Source organism: Salmo salar, chromosome ssa02, assembly GCF_905237065.1.
Source record: "Salmo salar chromosome ssa02, Ssal_v3.1, whole genome shotgun sequence".
Lineage (NCBI taxonomy): Eukaryota > Metazoa > Chordata > Actinopteri > Salmoniformes > Salmonidae > Salmo > Salmo salar.
Window position 1 is genome coordinate 64927358 of NC_059443.1, and position 24642 is coordinate 64951999.

The 24642-nt window shown below is 44.6% G+C and overlaps 1 protein-coding gene and 1 non-coding gene across 3 annotated transcripts in view; both read right to left on the reverse strand.

Annotated features, from left to right (window-relative positions):
- Nucleotides 1-4760: 4760 nt before the first annotated feature.
- The window catches only part of rbm20 (RNA binding motif protein 20), a 74757-nt gene continuing 54875 nt past the window's right edge, over nucleotides 4761-24642 (reverse strand). For both annotated transcript variants that reach the window (XM_045707939.1, XM_045707940.1), the window contains exons 6-14: nucleotides 24104-24195; nucleotides 13041-13187; nucleotides 11445-11576; nucleotides 11237-11316; nucleotides 10333-11059; nucleotides 9439-10228; nucleotides 9159-9269; nucleotides 8009-8130; nucleotides 4761-6455 (exon numbers count right to left, since the gene is read on the reverse strand). In XM_045707939.1, coding sequence (XP_045563895.1) covers nucleotides 6387-6455; nucleotides 8009-8130; nucleotides 9159-9269; nucleotides 9439-10228; nucleotides 10333-11059; nucleotides 11237-11316; nucleotides 11445-11576; nucleotides 13041-13187; nucleotides 24104-24195 — 2270 coding nt within the window. In that variant the 3' untranslated portion in view covers nucleotides 4761-6386. The remainder of the gene's footprint in view (nucleotides 6456-8008; nucleotides 8131-9158; nucleotides 9270-9438; nucleotides 10229-10332; nucleotides 11060-11236; nucleotides 11317-11444; nucleotides 11577-13040; nucleotides 13188-24103; nucleotides 24196-24642) is intronic.
- Nucleotides 12752-12885, reverse strand: LOC123739783 (small nucleolar RNA SNORA18). Its single transcript, XR_006767927.1, has one exon. It is a non-coding gene; the product is annotated as a small nucleolar RNA SNORA18 (small nucleolar RNA).

The following is a 24642-nucleotide window of genomic DNA, read 5'->3' on the forward strand; positions in this document are numbered from 1 at the left end:
GTTCTGAAACTTTTTGGGGCCATAGACCCCTTTTGTGATAGAAAATTCCTCATGGACCCCCTCATAATCAGAACACAACTTGAGTGAGATAAAAAAAAAATAGCATACAAGGAGTACTATGACTGGCAGTGCATGGCCGGATGAATCAAATCTCGACTCTTTGGAAGGAACATTAAAGGCCCATACCTTGTCATCAGAAAGTACATTTAGCAGTTTTCAAGCAAATTTCCTGCAATTCTGCACATTCTGTTATGGGGCAGAGAGATGTTTTTGTTGTTGCAGCTTTAAAGCTAATATCAATCAAATGTATTTATAAAGCCCTTTTTACATCAGCCGATGTCACAAGTGCTATACAGAAACCCAGCCTAAAACTCCAAACAGCAAGCAATGCAGATGTAGAAGCACGGTGGCTAGGAAAAACTCCCTACAAAGGCAGGAACCCAGGAAGAAACCTAGAGAGGAACCAGGTTCTGAGGGGTGGCCAGTCCTCTTCTGGCTGTGCCGGGTGGAGATTATAACAGTACATGGCCAAGATGTTAAAACAATCATAGATGACCAGCAGGGTCAAATAATAATAATCACAGTGGTTATAGAGGGTGCAACAGGTCAGCACCTCAGGAGTAAATGTCAGTTGGCTTTTCATATGGGGTCATTCAGAGTTAAAGACAGCAGGTGCGGTAGAAAGAGAGAGTCGAAATCAGCAGGTCCGGGACAAGGTAGCACGTCCGGTGAACAGGTCAGGGTTCCATAGCAGGCAGAACAGTTGAAACTGGAGCAGTAGCACGACCAGGTGGACTGAGAGAGAGAGAGAGAGAGAGAGAGAGAGAGAGAATTAGAGGGCGCATACTTAAATTCACACAGGATAAGACAGGAGAAATACTCCAGATATAACAGACTGACCCTAGCCCCTCGTCACATAAACTATTGCAGCATAATTACTGGAGGCTGATACAGGAGGGGTCGGGAGACACTGTGGCCCCGTCCGACTATACCCCCGGACAGGGCCAACCAGGCAGGATATAACCCAACCCACTTTGCCAAAGCACAGCCCCCACACCACTAAAGGGATATCTAAAACCACCAACTTACTACCCTGAGACAAGGCTGAGTATAGCCCATGAAGATCTCCCCCACAGCACGAACCCGAGGGTGGCGCCAACCCGGACAGGAAGATCACGTCAGTGACTCAACCCACTCAAGTGACGCACCCCTCCTAGGGACGGCATGGAAGAGCACCAGTAAGCCAGTGACTCAGCCCCTGTAATAGGGTTAGAGGCAGAGAATCCCAGTGGAGAGAGTAGAACCGGCCAGGCAGAGACAGCAAGGGCAGTTCGTCACTCCAGTGCCTTTCCGTTCACCTTCACACCCCTGGGCCAGACTACACTCAATCATAGGACCTACTGAAGAGATGAGTCTTCAATAAAGACTTAAAGGTCGAGACCGAGCCTGCGTCTCTCACATGGATAGGTAGACCATTCCATAAAAATGGAGCTCCATAGCAGAAAGCCCTGCCTCCAGCTGTTTGTTTAGAAATTCTAGGGACAGTAAGGAGGCCTGCGTCTTGTGACCATAGCGTACATGTAGGTATGTACGGCAGGACCAAATCGGAAAGATGGGTAGGAGCAAGCCCATGTAATGCTTTGTAGGTTAGCAGTAAAACCTTGAAATCAGCCCTAGCCTTAACAGGTAGCCAGTGTAGAGAGGCTAGCACTGGAGTAATATGATAACATTGTTGGGTTCTAGTCAAGATTCTAGCAGCCGTGTTTAGCACTACTGAAGTGTCCTGCAATTCTACACATTTACAAGAAGTAAATACAACAAGTATTGAGTTGAAATATAATTGGTGAAGTAGGTACTGTGTGTGGATACCAATATCCGTGTGAGCTTCCCAGGCCCATGTTGCCCAGGGGTAAGAACAGACAGTACCAGTCAAAAGTTTGGACACACCTACTCATTCCAGAGCTTTATTTGATCTTTCCTATTTTCTATTTTGTAGAATAATAGAAGACATCAAAACTATGAAATAACACATATGGAATCATGTAGTAACCAAAAAAGTTTTAAACAAATCAAAAAATATTTTTGTTTCTTCAAAGTAGCCACCCTCTGCCTTTATGACAGCTTTGCACACTCTTGGCATTCTCTCAACCAGCTTCACCTGGAATGCTTTTCCTACAGCCTTGAAGGAGTTCCTACATATGCTGAGCACTTGTTGGCAGCTTGTCCTTCACTCTGCGGTCCAACTCATCCCAAACCATCTCAATTGGTTTGAGGTGGGGTGATTGTGGAGGCCAGGTCATCTAATGCAGCACTCCATCACTCTCCTTCTTGCTCAAATAGCCCTTACACAGCCTGGAGGTGTGTTGGATCATTCTCCTGTTGAAAAGCAAATTATAGTCCCACTAAGCGCAAACCAGATGGGATGTTGTATTGTTGCAGAATGCTGTGGTAGCTATGCTGGTTAAGTGTGCAGTGAATTCTAAATAAATCACTGATGGCGTCACCAGCAAAGCACCCCCACACAATCACACCTCCTCCCCCATGCTTCACGGTGGGAACCACACATGCAGAAATCATCATTCTTTTTTATTTAACCTTTACTTAAGTAGACAAGTGTTTAACTAGGTAAGTATTTAACCAAAGGTTGGAAACAAAAATATCAAATTTGGACTCAAATTTGCTTGTGTTTCTTGTTCCAAGCAAGTCTCGTCTTATTATTGGTGTCCTTTAGTAGTGGTTTATTTGCAGCAATTCGACCATGAAGGCCTGATTCACGCTGTCTCCTCTGAGCAGACGACACCATTCTGTATACTTCTGGCCCTTCTTTGGACACTGTGTTAACATCCCTCCAGACGAGCTTCAATGCCATACAACTCTCCTTCCGTCCGTAGCCTCCAACTGCTCTTAAATGCAAGTAAAACTAAATGCATGCTCTTCAACCGATCGATGCCTGCACCTGCCCGCCCGTCCAGCATCACTACTCTGGACGGTTCTGACTTAGAATATGTGCACCACTACAAATACATACAGTAGGTGTCTGGTTAGACTGTAAACTCTCCTTCCAGACTCACATCAAACATCTCCAATCCAAAGTTAAATCTAGAATTAGCTTCCTATTTCGCAACAAAGCATCTTTCACTCATGCTGCCAAACATACCCTCGTAATACTGACCATCCTACCGATCCTCGACTTCGGCGATGTCATTTACAAAATAGCTTCCAATACCCTACTCAATAAATTGGATGCAGTCTATCACAGTGCCATCCGTTTTGTCACCAAAGCCCCATATACTACCCACCACTGCGACCTGTACGCTCTCGTTGGCTGGCCCTCGCTTCATACTCGTCGCCAAACCCACTGGCTCCAGGTCATCTACAAGACCCTGCTAGGTAAAGTTCCCCCTTATCTCAGCTCGCTGGTCACCATAGCAGCACCCACCTGTAGCACGCGCTCCAGCAGGTATATCTCTCTGGTCACCCCCAAAGCCAATTCCTCCTTCGGCCGCCTCTCCTTCCAGTTCTCTGCTGCCAATGACTGGAACGAACTACAAAAATCTCTAAAACTGGAAACACTTATCTCCCTCACTAGCTTTAAGCACCAGCTGTCAGAGCAGCTCACAGATTACTGCACCTGTACATAGCCCATCTATAATTTAGCCCATCCAACTACCTCTTCCCCTACTGTATTTTTTTATTTATTTATTTATTTGCTCCTTTGCACCCCATTATTTCTATTTCTACTTTGCACTTTCTTCCACTGCAAATCTACCATTCCAGTGTTTTACTTGCTATATTGTATTTACTTTGCCACCATGGCCTTTTTTGCCTTTACCTCCTTTATCTCACCTCATTTGCTCACATTGTATATAGACTTATTTTTCTACTATATTATGGACTGTAGGTTTGTTTTATTCCGTGTGTAACTCTGTATTGTTGTATGTGTCAAACTGCTTTGCTTTATCTTGGCCAGGTCGCAATTGTAAATGAGAACTTGTTCTCAACTTGCCTACCTGGTTAAATAAAGGTGAAATAAATAAATAAATAAAAAACAGTTGATGTTGATATGTGTCTGTTACTTGAACTCTGTGAAGCATTTATTTGGGCTGCAATTTCTGAGGCTGGTAACTCTAATGAATTTATCCTCTGCAGCAGAGGTAACTCGTATACATAACAAGTTGTTACTGGGAAACTGTCCAAAGATAGATAGTTTATTGTAAAAAAAAATCCTATTTGACTGTAATGTGTAATGTCAATGATCAAGTCCAAGGGTGCAGTTGACTTGACAAAGTCTGTGCTATCAAAAGGAATAATCATTATACAATTCGTTTTGTCTGACAAGTGTAATATCCTACCTTAACATCTGGGGGCGCTCCCCTCAAACAGTAGAACGTCACAATGCCCCATGCACATGGAAGTACCAGTTTTTCTCATTCTCAAGGATTTTATTTATGCACGTAGTCTTTTACTGTGTTTTGCTTTCCAAATTGTCTAATAAACTAAACTCATTATTTTGCATCCCGTTATTCAATGTGAGAAAATAGAGAAAATAGCTAAATTGGTAACACACACACCACAGGAGGTTGGTGGCACCTTAATTAAGGAGGCAGGCTCGTGGTAATGGATGGAGTGGAATAGGTGGAATGGCATGAAATACATCAAACGCATGTTTTCCATGTGTTTGATGTCATTCCATTTGTGCCGTTCCAGCCATTATTATGAGCCGTCCTCCCCTCAGCCTCCGCCACTGATACACAAACAGCTTTCTCTCGTAACATTTTTATTCAAATGATTGCATCAGAAAATAACCATAAGAAAAGTTCAACAAAATCTTAAACCCAATCTTAAAACTTGGAGCAACATTCACAGTGTAGAAAACAGAGAGAGAGAGCAAGTTTCAAACCCTGCCTCGACAAGATATTATACTGACTTAAAATCACACTTAATTTAACTCTTAAATAACACACATGGTCCAGTTCAAGTTTCTCTACAGTTTAAAGGCACTGTATAAATTATTTAGACATTTGCAAAATATTGAACCTGATTGAAACAAACTTTACAATTCACAAAGTTGTCAAAGTATTTATAAATTAAATCAAATACAGGACAAAACACAATAGAAGAAAACCTGAAGAAAACGTATGGCGATACTTTGGCAAAACTGTATCTCAATTTAAAGGAAAATTCCACACCAAAAAAATATATTTAGGTATTTGTTTCATTAGTCGATTGATGACATAGTCCCAAAATGTTCTGCTTGTCAGAATTTTGGGACTAAAGCATTTACAGCACTTAAGTTTTCAAGATATGTAACTTTCAAAATTGATGCAAAATGCATCATACAGGGATGATTTCTGTATTTTGAAAGTTACATATCTTTCAGACTGATATGTCTTTGTCCATGTCTGTCGGGAACCGTATTCCATTTTGTCTCAATGAACAGACACAGTAGGTATAACAAGTGTAGGCCTTCATATCCTTCAGTTATACACAAAAACACTGTGTAATGAAATATACATTCAAAATTCAACATCTGAATGAAACCAACCTGAGGATTACTTCTACACTACCAATGGCAGATATGTTCTAAGGCACTTTGCATCTAAAAACACATTATGTAATATCCCTAACACTTTACAGACTAAAATTAAAAGTTAAATCAAATGATTATAGTACTATTTGGAGTACAGCTACATAGAACAACATGTAACCAGAACCAGGACAAATACTAATATGGATGAGTTTCAGTTCACTATATCACAGAATCTGACTTCCACAATAATTACTAGGAAGAAGGCTGTGTTTATTCCTGTGATGAAAAACAAACACATTTATTCTCTACTGCAAATAAATCAAAGGCTGAGAGATAGATAAATATCTTTTAACACAAATCTTTGGTGACCGGTTTTCATTTTCACAAATGTAGTACATTAACACTGGAACCTTTTTAAACTACAGTATTTTTATACTATGTACAAAATCAAACATATTGCTATATTGTATAGCCTCGTTATTGTTATTTTGTTGTGTTACTATATTCTTTAGCAAATATTTTTCTTTCTTTTTAACTCTGCATGGTTGGGAATGGGCTCGTAAGTAAGCATTTCACGGTAAAGTCTACACCTGTTGTATATGGCGCATGTGACCAATAACATTTGGTTTGATTTGATTTTTAGCAATGAGTTTTAGTCCAAGCAATTCTCATAGAATCGCTCTTCTCTCCGGGTCCAGTGCATTTTACCGTGTGACTTCCATCCGATATGTCATTTATTCATGTCTCTTTCGTTGAGTGGTCCTTGGCAAGCTCAGATCACTCAGTCTGTAGCACACACGCAACGCTGTCCACCATATCCACTTGATAGTACCGAATGATGAGTATAGGTCAGAGGTCACTCTGTAGCTGAGGTGTCAGTTAGTGCACCAAGTAGACTCTCCTCTGCCAGCTGAGACAGGTACTTCTGTGAAGAGCACAAATATAAAAGTTAGCTTTGTGTACGTAGTTGTAGAGTTCCCCTTTAAGTGGGATATTCAACTGCCTTCAAATACTTAGCCTATAACACAGCTATCCACGTTCCACCTTTATTTCGCTTTCCACTATGATACACTACAACTCCATCCGACTTCCTGTGAATTTTAAAATAAGGAGACCTGATTCATCTGTACTGAGTTTCTTATGCATATTCCGCCATAGAAACTCCTCAGCCAGAGCTACTGCTGTTTGACACAATAGTGAAGGAGGGAGACCTCAGAGAGTGGAATGTTCTGAGAGAGAGGCAGGTGCTTCCTGAACAGACATTAACCTGTCTAGTTTCTACATTCACTGTATTTCCCCAGTCCTGTTAAAGGCCAAAACCATCATCACCAGCCTGCTCTCGGCTAAGCGGGTAGCAGCAGGGAGCCCCGACACACACAATCATACACACAAAACCCCTCAGCTTTTGACGGACAGCGCAACTGTTCTTGAGGTTTTTTACCCTCGCAATGTAATCCATCAAATGTGAAGGAATCTTTTCCCCTTCTGGCTGCTTTCAGCTGTGCAGCTTTGCATGTGTGGGGGGTGTTTGCGTGTGTGGGGGGTGTTTGCGTGCGAGTGTGTGTGGATGTGCCTGGATGGGCATTGGGCACTAATAGGTAACCTAATACAACTCCCAGTACTCAACACTGTGAGGGGGCCTTCCTGTAGTCAATGGGCTGCCCCTTCCACTGCCTGTTCACAGCCGCACAGAAATACCCTGGCCTGCTGAACCAAGAGCCTATTGGGAATGAACCTTCAGAATGTTTTTACTTTACTTGAAGAGCACAATGGGTCTAACAAATGTAGGACTTTCTATCCGCCACTTAGTCTACATGTTGCCTGTATACAAAGTAGGTCCCCAGGAAGGACTAGAGCAGCTGGGAGCCTTTAGGAAGTAAAGTAATGGATAGACTCCCATGGGCACCACACTAACACCCTCTACTCTACTCACTCATCGAAAGTCTCCTTTTCTGACACCCCACTGTAGGACCCCCCCCCCACCACCACCCACGGTGGAGAGGGAAAAAAAGCTTTGGATTTTGACGTATGTGTGTGTGTGTGTGCGTGCGTGTGTGTGTGTAATAGAGATAGTGAGTGACTGATCTCTGTATCTTGTGCTCTGTCCCATGGTTGGGTAACATGTGCCACACTGTAACTCAACTCTAAAGACATTTTTCTGAACTTTGGTCTCACAATGATGTCACTGAGTGATAAGCTTTCAAGCGTTCCCCGTAATAACTAATACATGTCACACATATGTTCATGACTCTTCTGCAAGGGGTAGTGTAAGTTAACGATGGAGAGGGTTAGTGTTTCCTGCTATCAAAATCTTCATCATCATCATCATCATCGTTCATCCCCTTCCTTCTTTCTCTTCTTCTTCCTCCTCTTCCTCCTCCTCATCCTTCTCCTCCTCTTCTTCCTCCTCCTCCTCCTCTTCCTCATAACCATGTCTAATTAGAACGACCTATGTTAATAGTAAATGTGTTGCTGTACCTGAAGGTTCCTGTAGTGGACAGTACTGCGACAGTGAGAGGTCTTGGCTGTCTCCTCGCTGGTGTAGAACAGGCCACACAGCTTACAGTAGAACCCCGTACTGGGCACGATGAACTCCACCCCTAGAACAGCAACACACCAATCAGAAAACTGCTAATACACCTCTAGAACAGCACAAACCAATCAGAGAATAGAACATGTACCCCTTCAGCAGCCGCAGACCAATTAGAAAAGAGAATCCCCCGACCATACAACAGCATCAGACCAATCAGAACACAGCCCACGTACCTCTAGAACTGTTAATAAAAGTTGTTACAAATGTGATTAGAGTGTTAGTACACAGGGACTAGAGTAACGTAATGTAGTGTTACCAATGTAACTGACCGGCTAGAGAGGTTACCCAGGGCTAACTCCCAGGTCTGAAACAGAGGCAGCTAGGAGGAAAGTCAGCGGGCAGCATGGCCCCTCCACCCCTCATGAGTAGCCTTGTTGTCAGTGTGACAGAGGGAAGTTGTCAACTCTTCGAGCTGATCTAGATCAGCTGCACTGTCACTGTCTCTCTCATGGGAGAACACAACACTGCAGCCAGACACTACTCAATTGTGAATGACCGTAGCATTTGGCTGTGAAACACACACACACACACACACACACACACACACACACACACACACACACACACACACACACACACACACACACGGTGCACATACACTGACACACACCCACGTACACACGCCCGCGTACACACACACACACACACACACACACACACACACACACACACACACTTGAAGGCCATCATAGTCCACTCATGTGTAGCGTTCACCAACGAGGCACAGTAAGTCATGTGTTGTGTGTGTGCCTATGTCATTCCAGGCCTAAATAAACACATCTCAGGGGTGCGTTTAACACCTTGCTCTCAACAATTGGCCAGCTGAAGCTACCACATGCGCTCTTTCACTCCAGGCAAAGATAGCATTGGTATAACTGGTTGTTGATTAATAATCATATTATATTCAATAAGCTTTATTTGTCTCCAAGGCCAAGGGGCAATTGCTACTGGACTTAAAATGACATTGCAGATAGCATACATACAACAAAAAACAACAACAATACTTCATGTAAATAAAAGTAATTTGGTCCTTACCCAGAGGGATGCTGTGTTCACTGATAATCTTCTCCTGCTCTCTAGAAGGTGAGGGAGCCCGTATGTCTATCAGGTTTATAGGACGTGGGACATGTGTTGAATTCTGGATGACTGTAAATGAGAAGTGAACATAAGTTACCTATAAAATCTAGAAGAATAACATCTGTCCAATAATAAACAGGAAACATGGATGACGATTCAAAATCCCGATACTGGCTTATTTTATCAGGAAGTAAAATACTGGACATATTATTTCATAGTGAGAGCAAATGTTCTGTACCTCTAGGAGTCTCAGCCTTGTGCTGCTGTATGTCTGGCTCCATGACCGTTAATTCCCTCCCCACGTCCTCCATCTTGTGTATTACATCCTGGGTCTTGCTGCTTTCACACGCACCAGCGTGATTGGTTAGCACCAGCTCCTGCGTCGGCGCTCCACTCTTCAGTACTTCAGCTTCCAAACACGTCTCTTCCAGGGCTGCCTTGAACTCTGGGTTGGGGAAATCATCCAGATCTGAACTGATCTGTTCTGAGGCTACTGGGATGAGTAGCTGTGGATGTGGCTGTGGCTGTGACTGTAGCTGTGGCTGTGGCTGTGGCAGTGACTGGTCTGTGGGGCTGGGGTTTGTGCTAATCTCCCCATCTTTCTCCTCTGTAGGTGTAGGATCCACCACCCCACCTACCCCACCTCCTCTGCCCAACTTGGTATCCTCTCTCTGGGCTAACTCCTTCTCAGAGCAGGGCCTGGGACTGGGGGTGGAGGTTGATCGTGGAGCCTCCCCCTCTTCCTCCTCCTCCTCCTCCTCCTCCGTAGGATCCTTGTGGAGGTCTGAGGCTGACACGTCCTCATGCTCCTGCAGCTCAGGGAGGTCCGGTTCGATGATGGAGTCGTCCTCTCCTACCTCGTCCACTGTGACCAGCTCCTCCATGTTCTTGGGGTACCAGCACTCACCCTCCGTGTCGTCCCCACTCTCCCACTCCTCCGCCTCGCTGTCTTTTTCACTCTCATGTTTGCCACTTCGTTGAGGAGAAACAGACTTCTCTTTGGATCGCTGATCCTCAGCGGTTTCTCCCTGTAATGATATGGCATTTGTTTGTAAATAAGATATAACGTACATGTCCAACTTCTGTTTTACCTATAAATCTTACTTACTTAAAAAAAAATCCTAGCACTTACGTTATTTTCAGTAATCTCTATTTCCAGTTTCTCCGTTCCGTGTCTCATGGTGGGTTTCTTGCTCCTTCCCCGTGTCGGGGACACTCCTCTCTGTCTTCTGTCTTCTCCTGTCCTGGTGGGAAGAGACTCCTCTCCCAGCTTTGACTCTGAGTGTCTGGATCTGTGGTAGTCCCCTCCTTCCCTCCTCTTTGACATGACTCTCCCCTCCTCATGTCTCTGGTACTGTGGCCTCAGGGGCTTCTCTGACTTGTACACGTGTTGTGTTTTGTAGGAGTCCTCATCCATGTTCCTGTACGAAGGGAAGGGGGGCATCCCCTGAGGGCTACCCCGCGGGTGGGGGTACCAGTCTCCCCCCCTGTTTCCCCCCCTCATCCCCTCCCCACTTCCTCCTCCTCTTTCGTCCGCTGATCTGGGACTGATCCGGTCTCGGTCGGAGGGTTTCAGGTACGGCTTGTTCCGTCGATCCTGCATTCTCCCGTTCAGCCTGTCGTCATCCACTGTACCTCCGTTCCTCCATGGCACCTCCTCCCTTTCCCTCTCTCGTTCTCTGTCCTCATCCCCCTTTCTCATGTGTTTGGCGGTCCAGGAGCCCCGTTCCGGGCCTCCTCGGCAGGGTGCCCCCTGCGGGCTGTGGGCTGAACTACAGGAGGTAAAGCTGGGGCTGTGGGAGCGAGGGCTCAGAGAGCGGCTGATGGGACTACGGGACCGCGCTCTCTCTGGCATGTAGCTGGGAGGAAATAATATAATTAATATGCAGTTTGTAGTCAGGAAGTAGTGTTGGATAATTTCCTCCATTATTTGTCGTCTTCTTCAGGGGATCGATCGTACATGGACAATCGCATATTACAACAAAAAATTGCCGCTAAGAAAATGTACAAGGAAAGAATGAAACAAGTCGCCTTACTGATCAATCTCCTGCATCTCGTCCCTTTCCCTCAGAGAGTTGATATCCTGGATGATTGAATCAACGTCTTTACCTGGTTTCTGTATGAACAGAGCGTTTTACACCATAATATGATACTGTACTGTAGATACAGTACACAGTTGGTATGAGCTAAATAACAACTGTAATAAACATTTCAACACCACATTGTCAACCCAGTACAACTCACCTTGAGCTGAAGCTCCTTGTATCTCTTGGACATCCTGATCAGTAGTTTCTGATCGTTGATCGTGGCTGGAGTCAGCTGGTAGTATTGAACCATAGCCTGGGCCGCCTCAATGTACGCCATCTCCACAAACGCCTGTGGAGTGAAGAAGAGGAAGAGGAAGAATACTTTATTGATCCATTTTCCCTTACAGTCCAAGAAAATGTGTCTTACATTTTACCCCAACCCTTTCAAAAGGCAAACACACACAGGTTGGAGATGTTTGCGCAGAGGGTATTCACAGTGCAGGCTGCAACACCCCATGCAGACTTTAGGGCTTAAGTGCCTTGCTAAAGGGCACAACGGCAGTTAAGTGGAGTGAGAGAAAGACACCAGTGTTAGACAACTGTTTGTGACAGTTTAACGTCCTTTTTTTCAAATAACATTTTTGCAATAACATATGTCAAACAAGGTGCGAGCAAATCTTCTATATCCCAGCCAGGTTATCATATTTCATTGGCATCATAAATCAGAAAGACAGTTACAATCTGCTCAGATACATTTCTGGGTAACCAACACCCATGATTTTAGTGTAGTCGAGCCCCTTGAATGTGATGTGGGTGACATTAATGAGTCATTTTAATACAGTGTCTGATAAATGAAATTCTAGAGACTGAGTGAGACATCATGTTCTGTGATTAAAATGGTTGGATGGACCGTAGGAAAAAAGACATCATTATCACATTACAATGGAAAATGGTCCATGAGAAAAAGGCATCTTATCGTATTACAAGATAATATGAAGTGGAAACAATTCATCTGGTCCATAGCAACACAGGGGTACTGGTCCATAGCAACACAGGGGTACTGGTCCATAGCAACACAGGGGTACTGGTCCATAGCAACACAGGGGTATTTGTCCATAGCAACACAGGGGTATTGGTCCATAGCAACACAGGGGTACTGGTCCATAGCAACACAGGGGTACTGGTCCATAGCAACACAGGGGTATTAGTCCATAGCAACACAGGGGTATTGGTCCATAGCAACACAGGGGTATTTCAAGACATTAGAGAACTGCTCCAGTTGTCAAGGGCATTGACCCTTTTCTCCCAACAAATATATGTGACTAATATTGTGACTAGACTCCACAGTAGAGCAGTAGACGTTTGTGAGGGGGGGAAATGGGGTATCTGGTCCATAGCAACCGAGGGTTATTTCAAGACGTTCGCAAAGGGCCACACGTCCTTTGGTTTGCGTTTCTCCATGGCAGTTCTTTGTTCATTGAAGTGTGACTTGACTCCTTAGTGGTGCTGTATACATTAGTGAGTATTTGTTCTGCAGTGATATCCCACAGGGCTAATGGCAGTAGCTGTGAGGGTAAAGCGAAACCACAGGTTTGTTCTTTGAGGCATTTCCAACGACTAGGGCTCACTGTGAGGAGTCTGTCGGGATAGGCCTCAGTCGTTAAGTTAATCGTTTAATTAATCTTTTAATAATCATCAGGTAAGACCAAAAACGAACTCACTTTTTGGCCATTCTGGGACTGGAGGACTGGAGTTGTGTGCTTGTGTTTGGCGTTGTGTGCTTGTGTTTGGAGAGAATAACATTGTACTGTACCTGGTGGGTAGAGCGCATGAGGATGTAGTTGGTGACTTTCCCGAAGGGCAGTCCCAGGTTGATGACATCATTCTCTGTGCAGCTGCCCTCGGGGAGGTTGCAGATGTGGACGACCCGTCCTGTGATTGATTTCCTGGGTGGAAATAGCTAAAATAAAGAGAAAAATGCATCAGTATGTTTATTACTGTTAAAACATCATACAATTCGTGTAATATTTCACTGTATTTCGTGGATTATTTACACTAGTAAAAGTCTGATTAAAATAATCAATTACAGGTATGCTCTTATCTAAAATGACAAATATGAAAAAACATGTCCGCATTTAAGAAAACAGCAAAATGATCTGAGAAATGATCAGACAGAAATGCAGTCCATTCTAGGATGTTGCTGTCTTCTTCCCTCTTTTTGGAAGACTTTTAAGGTCAATGAAAATATTTGAACCTACTTCAGCCACAGACTGTAGACCTAGACTAGACTGTGGGGAACTATTTCCTCTCTAATGTCAAAGCACTTCAACATTATCACTCACACTCAGCTACAGAATGTGATGTATCCCTCCACTCTTAGAGCGTATCCCTCCACCTCAGTGGCTCTGATATAAATAGATCCCTGGTGAAGTGACACGATCGCCGTGACAGCGTGACAATGATAATGAGAGCTTTCTCGCTTGGATTTGGGAACATGTCAGCTGACCATGTACACACACGCACACACACACACACACACACACACACACACACACACACACACACACACACACACACACACACACACACACACACACACACACACACACACACACACACACACACACACACATCCCAGTCATCTTTGTCACTAATCCCTCTGGATTGCCAGAGGGCAGCGTAGCCTAGTGGTTACAGTGTTGGACTAGTACCCAAAAGGTTGCAAGACTGAATCCCCGAGCTGACAAGGTACAAAATCTGTCGTTCTGCCCCTGAACAAGGCAGATAACCCACTGTTCCTAGGCCATCATTGAAAATAAGAATTTTTAACTGACTTGCCTAGTTAAATAAAGGTAAAATATAATAAAAATAGCAAGCCCTGCTGCTCCTCTCCTCCTACCTCCTCCCTCAGAGTGGTGTAACTTACACCCAGGGGCAGCACTCAGCTCTGAGGTAAAAACCATTGGCTTCTCGTCTGACTGACTAATGGCCAACAAAGTAAGTGAATGAAGAGGGCGTCAACACTTTTCCCTAACAGCTACGACACCAGATGTAATGGGAATCAGCATCATGGGTCAACCTATGGAATATATCAACCACTGTGTTGTTCAGTTGATACAGCACTGGATGTACAGTAACATATGTACTGTACACTACTCAGACATTTCATGTTCACTTACGGGAAGACATTCAACATATCTTTATTTTTTATGTATCTGTAATCTTTCATTCTGCATTGTTGGAAAAAGGACCCGTAACTAAGTATTTTGCTGTTAGACTACACCTGTTGTTTACAAAGAATGTGACAAATACAATTTGATTTGATTTGGATTTGGAAATTCCAGGCCAAACCGGGATCATTCCTAACCCTAACTTTCACCTTCAGATCACTTCAAAGCAAAATGTGTTTATGTGTCACATAAAACAGCACTGACAGACAGTCCCTGACAGCCGGGGGTTTGGGTGACCATGATATTACCCAGGGAGGTCATAAATCCCTCCATGTTCTCCCCTAACCTCTGCCCTCTCTACTGTTCAATATGTCAGTTAGTGCTGGATTTCTTCAGATCAGATTTATAAGAACAACAACACTGCAGCCTTTCAGACCTGATCTGTCCGTAACCATGACATTACCCCAGAGACGGGCTGCCCAGCTAGCCTGATAGACAGTCCCCCTCTTACCTCTACCCTTTGTCCTCTCTGCCTTCTGTAAAATGTCCGGTAGTGCTGGATTTCTTCCGAGAATATTCCCTTTACATGTAAGAACAACACTGTAGCCTGACTAGGGTTGCAAAGGGAGGGTATATTAGTGGTAACTTTCTAAGTTTACCAGTACACTACCAGAATTTTGGTAACTTTCAAGGCATTTATGGAATTTTATAGTGGCTTTTTTAGGTACCGTAATTTCCGGACTATAAGCCGCAACTTTTTTCCCAGGCTTTGAACATCGCGGCTTAAACAATGACGCGGCTAATATATGGATTTTTCCCGCTTTGAATTTTTTTTCTCCAAAAAAACACATTCTGTGACGTGCTCAGTTTTTGCCGGCATGAAGCTTTCATTAGACCAATGAAATTGCCGAACGGGTTAAGGTCAAACAACTATTTTTGTTTACTGTTTAGATTAAATCGAGCGCTCTCAAACTTCCCATCATTCTGATTACGGTAGTCATTTTGTCACCCTGATTCCTGGGGGCACAACAAAGTATTTGCAGCCACTCGACATCAGTGTAAATCGTGCATTTAAGGTGGCGCTCCGTGTTCAGCGGGAGGCTTGGATGACAAGTGGGGAGAAATCCTTCACTAAAACGGGCCGCATGCGAAGAGCAACTTATGGTCAAGTCTGCCAGTGGGTCCAGACAGCGTGGAGCATTGTCAAAAAATCCACTATCATCAACGTGTTTCGAAAGGCTGGACTGCTGCGTGTTGAAGAGGGCTCAGCGGGGGATTAGCCTCCGGATGAAAGTGACGAGAGCGACAATGAAAACGATCCAATATCGGATGAAGCAATTCTGAGGCTATTCAACTCCGACACCGAAGGAGATGGTTTCAGTGGTTTCAGTGCACAGGAGAAGGAAGATGGTGACCAATGACTTTCTTGGTAGGCTACTGTTTACTGTTAATTTTGTATTTTTTGTTACAAGCCGTGTTTCGTTAAAGCCTATTTATTTTTGTTACAAGCCGTGTTTCGTTAAAGCCTGTGTAAAGTTCATTTGTTTCAATGTACCGGTAGGCACCTGCGGCTTATAGACATGTGTGGCTTATTTATTTAGTAGCCAGGGCCAGGGATGGTGTTGTTTTTATAAGGAACTTGTACAGAGGAAATCTAGCACCCCCGTAACGTCCCTGATGCGAGTTTGAGTAATGCCCAACGATCTTCTGTAAAATAACTTAACTGTCTTGTTAAGAAAATCAAACTTGCATCGTGCTTGATGGTCCCTATACACCAGGTCACAGGCTAAAATGGGGGAACTCTTACCAGCGTATCTGTATAGCTACCTATTTCCACTAAGGAACACTGCTACATTTGATAGTAGACAGAAAACTAGACCATACTAGTACTATGAGTTAGGAAAGTTGTGTCAAAAGAACATTGCTACTATGCTGCTACCCTATAATCCTTCCCTCACCCCAAGATTAGAACCAAGATGTTACACCACAAGATTAGAACCAAGATGTTACACCCCAAGATTAGAACCAAGATGTTACACCACAAGATTAGAACCAAGATGTTACACCACAAGATTAGAACCAAGATGTTACACCACAAGATTAGAACCAAGATGTTATACCACAAGATTAGAACCAAGATGTTACACCCCAAGATTAGAACCAAGATGTTACACCACAAGATTAGAACCAAGATGTTACACCCCAAGATTAGTAGGTAGTTTATGTGAAGAACATTGCTACTGTGCTGCTACCCTAGACTAATCCGCTATCCCCAATGTTAATCTATCCAAAGCCCTGATTGCCTACAGGGTTAAATAACTGTCGTTTAACTGCCTCTGGCACGCCACCTGATTTTAACGGTTTCAGATGCGAGAGTGATAATTCTATTAGCGGCTCTGTGCCAACTACCACTAGGCTAAGCTAGCTAGCTAGCGTGCACACACACACACACATGAAAGGTCACAGCAGCCCAGTCAGTAAACAGCTACAAAAATAGACAGCAACAGGCTGTTAATGTCCTTGAGGTGAAAGAGGGAACAAGAGTCTTGCCACCGGCCCGGCCGGTCATCGGGGTTGTATCAGTCAGAGTGTTTGCCTTGTAAATATGTGGTCCAGCGATCTGGACACTTGTTCATGCTTTTACATCCTTTGGATCCATAAATTGAGGGTCAAACAGTATCTGTTTCTGGGCTTGGGGAAGATGTTGACGCTTCTAAATCACAGATCTTGGATCAGATTACCCTAGTCATAAACCATTAGGAGGATGACTGTCTGACCTTGTATCAGTGGTTATGGGCTAGACTTGTTCATACTTTTATACAGCCTGAGCCTTACCCCTGACTTGAGGGTCATACAGTGTAAATGTTCTTAGGCTGTGGAAAGATGTCAACACTTCTTAAACACAGCTCTAGCATTTTTTTATTTAACCTTTATTTTACTTGGCAAGTCAGTTAAGAACAAATTTGTATTACAATGGCAGCCTAGGAACAGTGGGTTAACTGGCTTGTTCATGGGCAGAACGACAGACTTTTACCTTGTTAGCTCGGGGATTCGATCTAGCAACCTTTCGGTTACTGGCTCAACGCTCTAACCACTAGGCTACCTGCAGTAGCAATGACATTACCCCTTGCTTCAATTTTAACCATTGGAAGGGTGTAACAAAAAAAAGCCTGACATTGTATCAGTGGTTAAAGACAATTTCTTTACTATAAATCTATGTACTGTAGTGTATTGCAGATTAAAAATATATATTATTTCAAGCCATAATCCCCAAAAGGACCAAAAGGAACCACTGGTCCTTACGTTGACATTGGACATTGTTAGTGTGTATATTACTAATTTAGCTGATCTACAACAGCTGTGGATGGACTGGAGTGTTGCTGTTGATTAGTGTGTGGAGGCTGAAAATGGCAGATGATTTACACATCTCGTAAATCATCATCATGTGTACATTTACCTCATATAGCAGACGCTCTTATCCAGAGCGACTTACAAATTGGTAATGCGATGCTACTGGCGGCAGAGAAGTCAGGCGCAGGAGTGCGGAAACTGATTTACAATGGTTGTGTTTAATAACCATAAACCACCGTCAACAGAATAATACAATCAATGGGTCAAACAAAACCCGGTAAATACCAGCATACCGTGCACAAGCACTACAACAAACAATTACGGACAAGGACATGGGGGGGGGTTAAATACACAACATGTAATTGATGTAATTGGAACCAGGTGTGATGGAAGACAAGACAAAACCAATGGAAAATGAAAGTGGATCGGCGATAGCTAGAAGGTTGGTGATGTCGACCGCCGAACGCCGCCCGAACAAGGAGAGGGACCAACTTCGGCGGAAGTCGTGACAGTACCCCCCCCCCCCTTGACGAGTGGCTCCAGCAGCGCGTCAACACCGGCCTCAGGGACGACCCGGAGTGCGAGGCGCAGGGCGATCCGGACGAAGACGGTGGAACTCCTGCAGCATTGAAGGGTCCAATATGTCCTCGACCGGAACCCAGCACCTCTCCTCCGGACCGTACCCCTCCCACTCCACGAGATACTGAAGGCCCCTTGCCCGGCGCCTCGAATCCAGTATGGAGCGAACAGAGTACGCCGGAGCCCCCCCGATGTCCAGAGGGGGCGGAGGAACCTCCCGCACCTCAGACTCCTGGAGCAGGCCAGTCACCACCAGCCTGAGGAGAGACACATGGAACGAGTGGTTAATACGGTAATCGGGTGGAAGCTGTTACCTATAACAAACCTCGTTCACTCTCCTCAGGACTTTAAATGGCCCCAGAAACCGTGGACCCAGCTTCCGGCAGGGCAGGCGGAGGGGCAGGTTTCGGGTCGAGAGTCAGACCCGGTCCCCCGGTGCAAACACCGGGGTCTCACTGCGGTGGCGTTCTGCGTTCTTCTTTTGGCGCGTCACAGCCTGCTGAAGGTGGACACGGACGGCTTCCCATGTCTCCTCAACGTGCTTGAACCAGTCGTCCCCCGCAGGAACCTCGGTCTGACTCTGATGCCAAGGCGCCAGAACCGGCTGGTACCCCAGTACACACTGGAAGGGAGAGAGGTTAGTGGAGGAGTGGCGGAGCGAGTTCTCTGTCATCTCGGCCCAGGGCACAAACGCCGCCCACTCCCCCGGCCGGTCCTGGCAATAGGACCGCAGAAACCTACCCACATCCTGGTTCACTCTCTCCACCTGCCCATTACTCTCGGGGTGAAACCCTGAAGTAAGGCTGATCGAGACCCCCAGACGTTCCATGAATGCCTTCCAGACCCTAGACGTGAACTGGGGACCCCGATCAGACACTATATCCTCAGGCACCCCGTAGTGCCGGGAGACATGTGTAAACAAGGGCTCCGCAGTCTGTAGGGCTGTAGGGAGACCGGGCAGAGGGAGGAGACGACAGGACTTAGAGAAACAATCCACAACAACCAGGATCGCGGTGTTAGCCTGTGAGAGTGGAAGATCAGTCAGAAAATTCACCAACAGGTGCGACCAAGGCCCGCTGTGGAACGGGTAAGGAGTGTAGCTTACCTCTGGGCAGGTGCCTAGGAGCCTTACACTGGGAGCATACCGAGCAGGAGGAAACATAAACCCTCACGTCCTTAGCCAAGGTAGGCCACCAGTATCTCCTGCTCAAACAGCGCACTGTCCGACCAATCCCAGGATGACCAGAGGAGGGTGACGTGTGGGCCCAATAGATCAATCGGTCATGAACAGCAGACGGGACGTACAGACACCCAGCGGGACACTGGACAGGAGCGGGCTCTGCACGTAACGCCTGCTCTATGTCCGTGTCCAGCTCCCACACTACCGGCGCCACCAGGCAGGAGGCCGGGAGTATGGGAGTGGGATCCATGGGCCGCTCCTCTGTGTCATACAGCCGGGACAATGCGTCTGCCTTTACGTTCTGGGAGCCTGGTCTGTAGGAAAGGGTAAACACAAAACGGGTGAAAAACATGGCCCACCTTGCCTGGCGAGGGTTCAGTCTCCTCGCTGCCCGGATGTACTCCAGATTGCGGTGGTCAGTCCAGATGAGAAAAGGGTGTCTAGCCCCCTCAAGCCAATGTCTCCACACCTTCAAGGCCTTGATGACAGCCAACAACTCCCGGTCCCCCACGTCATAGTTTTGCTCCGCCGGGCTGAGCTTCTTCGAGAAGAAGGCACAGGGGCGGAGCTTCGATGGCGTACCCGAGTGCTGAGAGAGCACCTCTCCTATCCCAGCCTCGGACGCGTCCACCTCCACTATGAACGCCAAAGAAGGATCCGGATGGGCCAGCACGGGAGCCGAGGTAAACAGAGCCCTCAGGTGACTAAAAGCCCTGTCCGCCTCAGCCGACCACTGCAAATGCACCGGGCCCCCTTCAGCAGTGAAGTAATGGGAGCCGCTACCTGAACAAAACCTCGGATAAACCTCCGGTAGTAGTTGGCAAACCCTAAGAACGGCTGCACCTCCGTTACCATGGTGGGAGTCGGCCAATTACACATGGCTGAAATGCGGTCACTCTCCATCTCCACCCCTGAGGTGGAAATGCGATACCTTAGGAAGGAGACGGATTGCTGGAAAAACAAGCATTTCTCAGCCTTGACGTACAGGTCATGCTCCAACAGGCGACCATGCACCCTGCGCACGTGGGACACATGCTCGGCGCATGTAGCGGAGTATATCAGAATGGCATCAATATACACCACTACACCCTGCCCGTGCAGGTCCCTGAAAATCTCATCTACAAAGGCTTGGAAGACTGATGGCGCATTCATCAACCCGTACGGCATGACGAGGTACTCATACAGTGAGGGAAAAAAGTATTTGATCCCCTGCTGATTTTGTACGTTTGCCCACTGACAAAGAAATGATCAGTCTATAATTTTAATGGTAGGTTTATTTGAACAGTGAGAGACAGAATAACAACAAAATAATCCAGAAAAATGCATGTCAAAAATGTTATAAAATGATTTCCATTTTAATGAGGGAAATAAGTATTTGACCCATCTGCAAAACATGACTTAGTACTTGGTGGCAAAACCCTTGTTGGCAATCACAGAGGTCAGATGTTTCTTGTAGTTGGCCACCAGGTTTGCACACATCTCAGGAGGGATTTTGTCCCACTCTTCTTTCCAGATCTTCTCCAAGTCATTAACGTTTTGAGGCTGACGTTTGGCAACTCGAACCTTCAGCTCCCTCCACAGATTTTCTCTGGGATTAAGGTCTGGAGACTGGCTAGGCCACTCCAGGACTGTGCTTCTTCTTGAGCCCCTCCTTTGTTGCCTTGGCCGTGTGTTTTGGGTCATTGTCATGCTGGAATACCCATCCACGACCCATTTTCAATGCCCTGGCTGAGGGAAGGAGGTTCTCACCCAAGATTTGACGGTACATGGCCTCGTCCATCGTCTCTTTGATGTGGTGAAGTTGTCCTGTCCCCTTAGCAGAAAAACACCCCCAAAGCATAATGTTTCCACCTTCATGTTTGATGGTGGGGATGGTGTTCTTGGGGTCATAGGCAGCATTCCTCCTCCTCCAAACACGGCGAGTTGAGTTGATGCCAAAGAGCTCCATTTTGGTCTCATCTGATCACAACATTTTCACCCAGTTGTCCTCTGAATCATTCAGATGTTCATTGGCAAACTTCAGACAGGCATGTATATGTGCTTTCTTGAGCAGGGGGACCTTGCTGAGATCAGGAGCACTCCCTTTAAGAGTGTGCTCCTAATCTCAGCTCGTTACCTGTATAAAAGACCTGGGAGCCAGAAATCTTTCTGATTGAGAGGGGGTCAAATACTTATTTCCCTCATTAAAATGCTAATAATTTTATAACATTTTTGATGTGTTTTTCTGGATTTTTTTGTTGTTATTTTGTCTCTCAGTGTTCAAATTAACCTATCATTAAAATTATAGACTGATAATTTCTTTGTCAGTGGGCAAACGACAAAATCAGCAGGGGATCAAATCCTTTTTACCCTCACTGTACATGATGTCAGAGCTCAGGCTTTGCGCTTCACAGCTATGAATGGGTTTTGACTGACAACCATTCTGAACATGAGCACCGCGAGCGACAAGAAGTTGCCTCCCCCCTCCCTCACGCTAATTGGGCAACTTTTAGCAAATGTTTGGTTGTCCGAGTGAGGTAAATTCTGTAAATTACGAGGACTCTGTTTCTTACATATACCACATGGCACAAATAATATAATATAACAGAATAAAATAAAATAGAATGGATCATTGGTGAAAAAGGATGAATCTATCATTAAAAAAAACTATACTGAAAATGAAATAACACACGTAAAAAGATCTATTCATACTCCAAATAAATGAATACCAAAAATTCAACAGTTACATGTATAAACCGTTATTATCTGGCCAAAGCCTACGGGGGTTTAGTATCTGTGTAACTACATCTTCGCATAAGGTTGCGATTTAATCAGATAGACCCCTTTCATCACTAAAGAGCTGAAATCTGTGTTTACAAGCCAGGCATTTCATTATATAGTTTGTAGGATATATAAGTTACAAATCAAATCAAATCAACAACAACAAATAGTATAAAAAGCAACAAAAATGAACCGGGATTATGAAAATCTATCTTGCCACAGCCAATGTATTTTTTTTGCAGTTTAGCACTGTAGAGTCCTCGCATATGGTTGTGATAAAGTCCATTAGACCCGTTTTATCACTAATACGCAAACTTAAATCTGTTCATTTCACACACGCGTTTTCAAGCCAGGCATTTAATTACATAGTTTGCCGGAGATATCCATTTAAATGGAGTTAAGTTGTCTAGCAAAGACAAAAGCTGCTCTCTGGATCCACAGCTGTCAACAAGGCCCTTCGCTGGTCCGTTATTATTGACTGACACAACACACAACACCATCCACCACCACAGCTTAGATATCCTAATAGCTGAAACACAGTTGAAATCCGTATGCTCAAAACCAGAGAGATATGGATGGAAGCCAGTGGTCAAACTAAAACAAGAGTGCACATCTCAGTCAATATGGTTCTTTTAAATATACTGTATTTAAAAATACATCAAATAAGTAGAACTGACTGGAGAAACACTGCCATACAACAAGAAAAATACACCTTGGCACAAATACATAGCCTGCTATGTGCCCCCATGTTGGGCCCCTGTGTTGAGCCCTTCCTCTGCCATGCTCTCTCTAGGCACAGAGACAAGCCAGGGCATAGGTGGAACAAGGTGACGTGTCTAACCAGCTTTCTCACAGACACACAACACATCACACACCAAATGAAATATACGTTGATTAATTATGTAGGAATAGACACATTCAATTCAATTATATTAATAACTTTAAGAGCAGAGACTGTGCGCCAAAGATGGTGGTCAAATTAAAATACTTCACTGAGGCCATTTACCATTGACAAAAATGGTCAGTTCTTGTCTACTTAAGCTGTGATAGCATGGGTCTGGTCTACTTAGTTTATTGACTTCCATTGAAACAGAAAAAAATGAGGGAGTGGGATGTCTCTCTTCCTCTTCCGTCTCTGCTGTGCGCAAAGTAGAGAATCCCGCACATGCGAAGAAGCTTCAGACCTTTAGCTGTCAGGAAGAGGGTTCCAGAAAACATGGATCTGCAGCCACTCCGTAACTTTAATTAATAAGCCATACTAAATGCTTTTTAGTGTTTTTTATAAATTATTGTAATGCATATAATGCTTAGAATTTGCAATGCTTATAAATGTTTATAAATGCACTATTACTACTAACTTATTGATAGTGTATTTACTATGTATAAATAGTTGATGTATGCTGACTAGTTAAATTAAAGTAATATTTTATATTATAAAGTTATTATAAAGTGTTACCATAAAATCAATCTGTCATTCAGCCCAAATGTACTATATGTATTTCACAAAAGCATGTATTCACTAATCTTGATATACAAAAGCCAAAACATTGACCTTTAAATTGTTTAATCATGCTTATTAATGAAAGTTATTGTAAGGCGTTACCCCAAACTACAGTCCTTATATCTCATTCAGTAGGGCATTTACAGTTTTTGTTTCACAGCAGCAGCCTAACTGATCTTGATAAGAGAAAGCCAAACATTTATCTGACCTTTTACAAGTTTAAGTAACCCAAACTGTACAATCTGACGTTGTAGCCTACACGTATTTACATCCACACACAGCAGTAGCACATATCCCCTAATCTTGATAAGCGAAAGCCAAAACATTTGTCTGACCTTTGACCCAGGTGGGAGTTGGGTAAATCCAGCCCCTGACATGGGATAGGTCCTCATTACTCCAGCTGGTAGGTTAGCTCCGGATGATACATCTGGATAAATGTGGAGGAAACAGGAACGACAGGACCATGAAACACATGGGATTGGGGAAGTATATGTTGTGTTAATTCTTGACTGTGAAGAAACCAGAAAATCACAATGACCTATGTTAAAATGTTGTCATGCTATCCTAGTTTTGCTTGTTATGTTTGTATCATGGCTGTTCTTGAATTTAAAGGGCCAGTCTACTTCACAAGCTCACCTTAAAAATTAAAAATAAAACATATTGGCTCCGATAAGAAAATACCACATTTCTATTATTTTATTATTTTTATTTAACCTTTATTTAACTAGGCAAGCCAGTTAAATACAAATTCTTATTTACAATGACGGCCTACCCTGGCCAAACCCGGACGACTCTGGGCCGTCCTATGGGACTCCCAATCACGGCCGGATGTGATACAGCCTGGAATCGAACCAGGGACTGTAGGGACACCTCT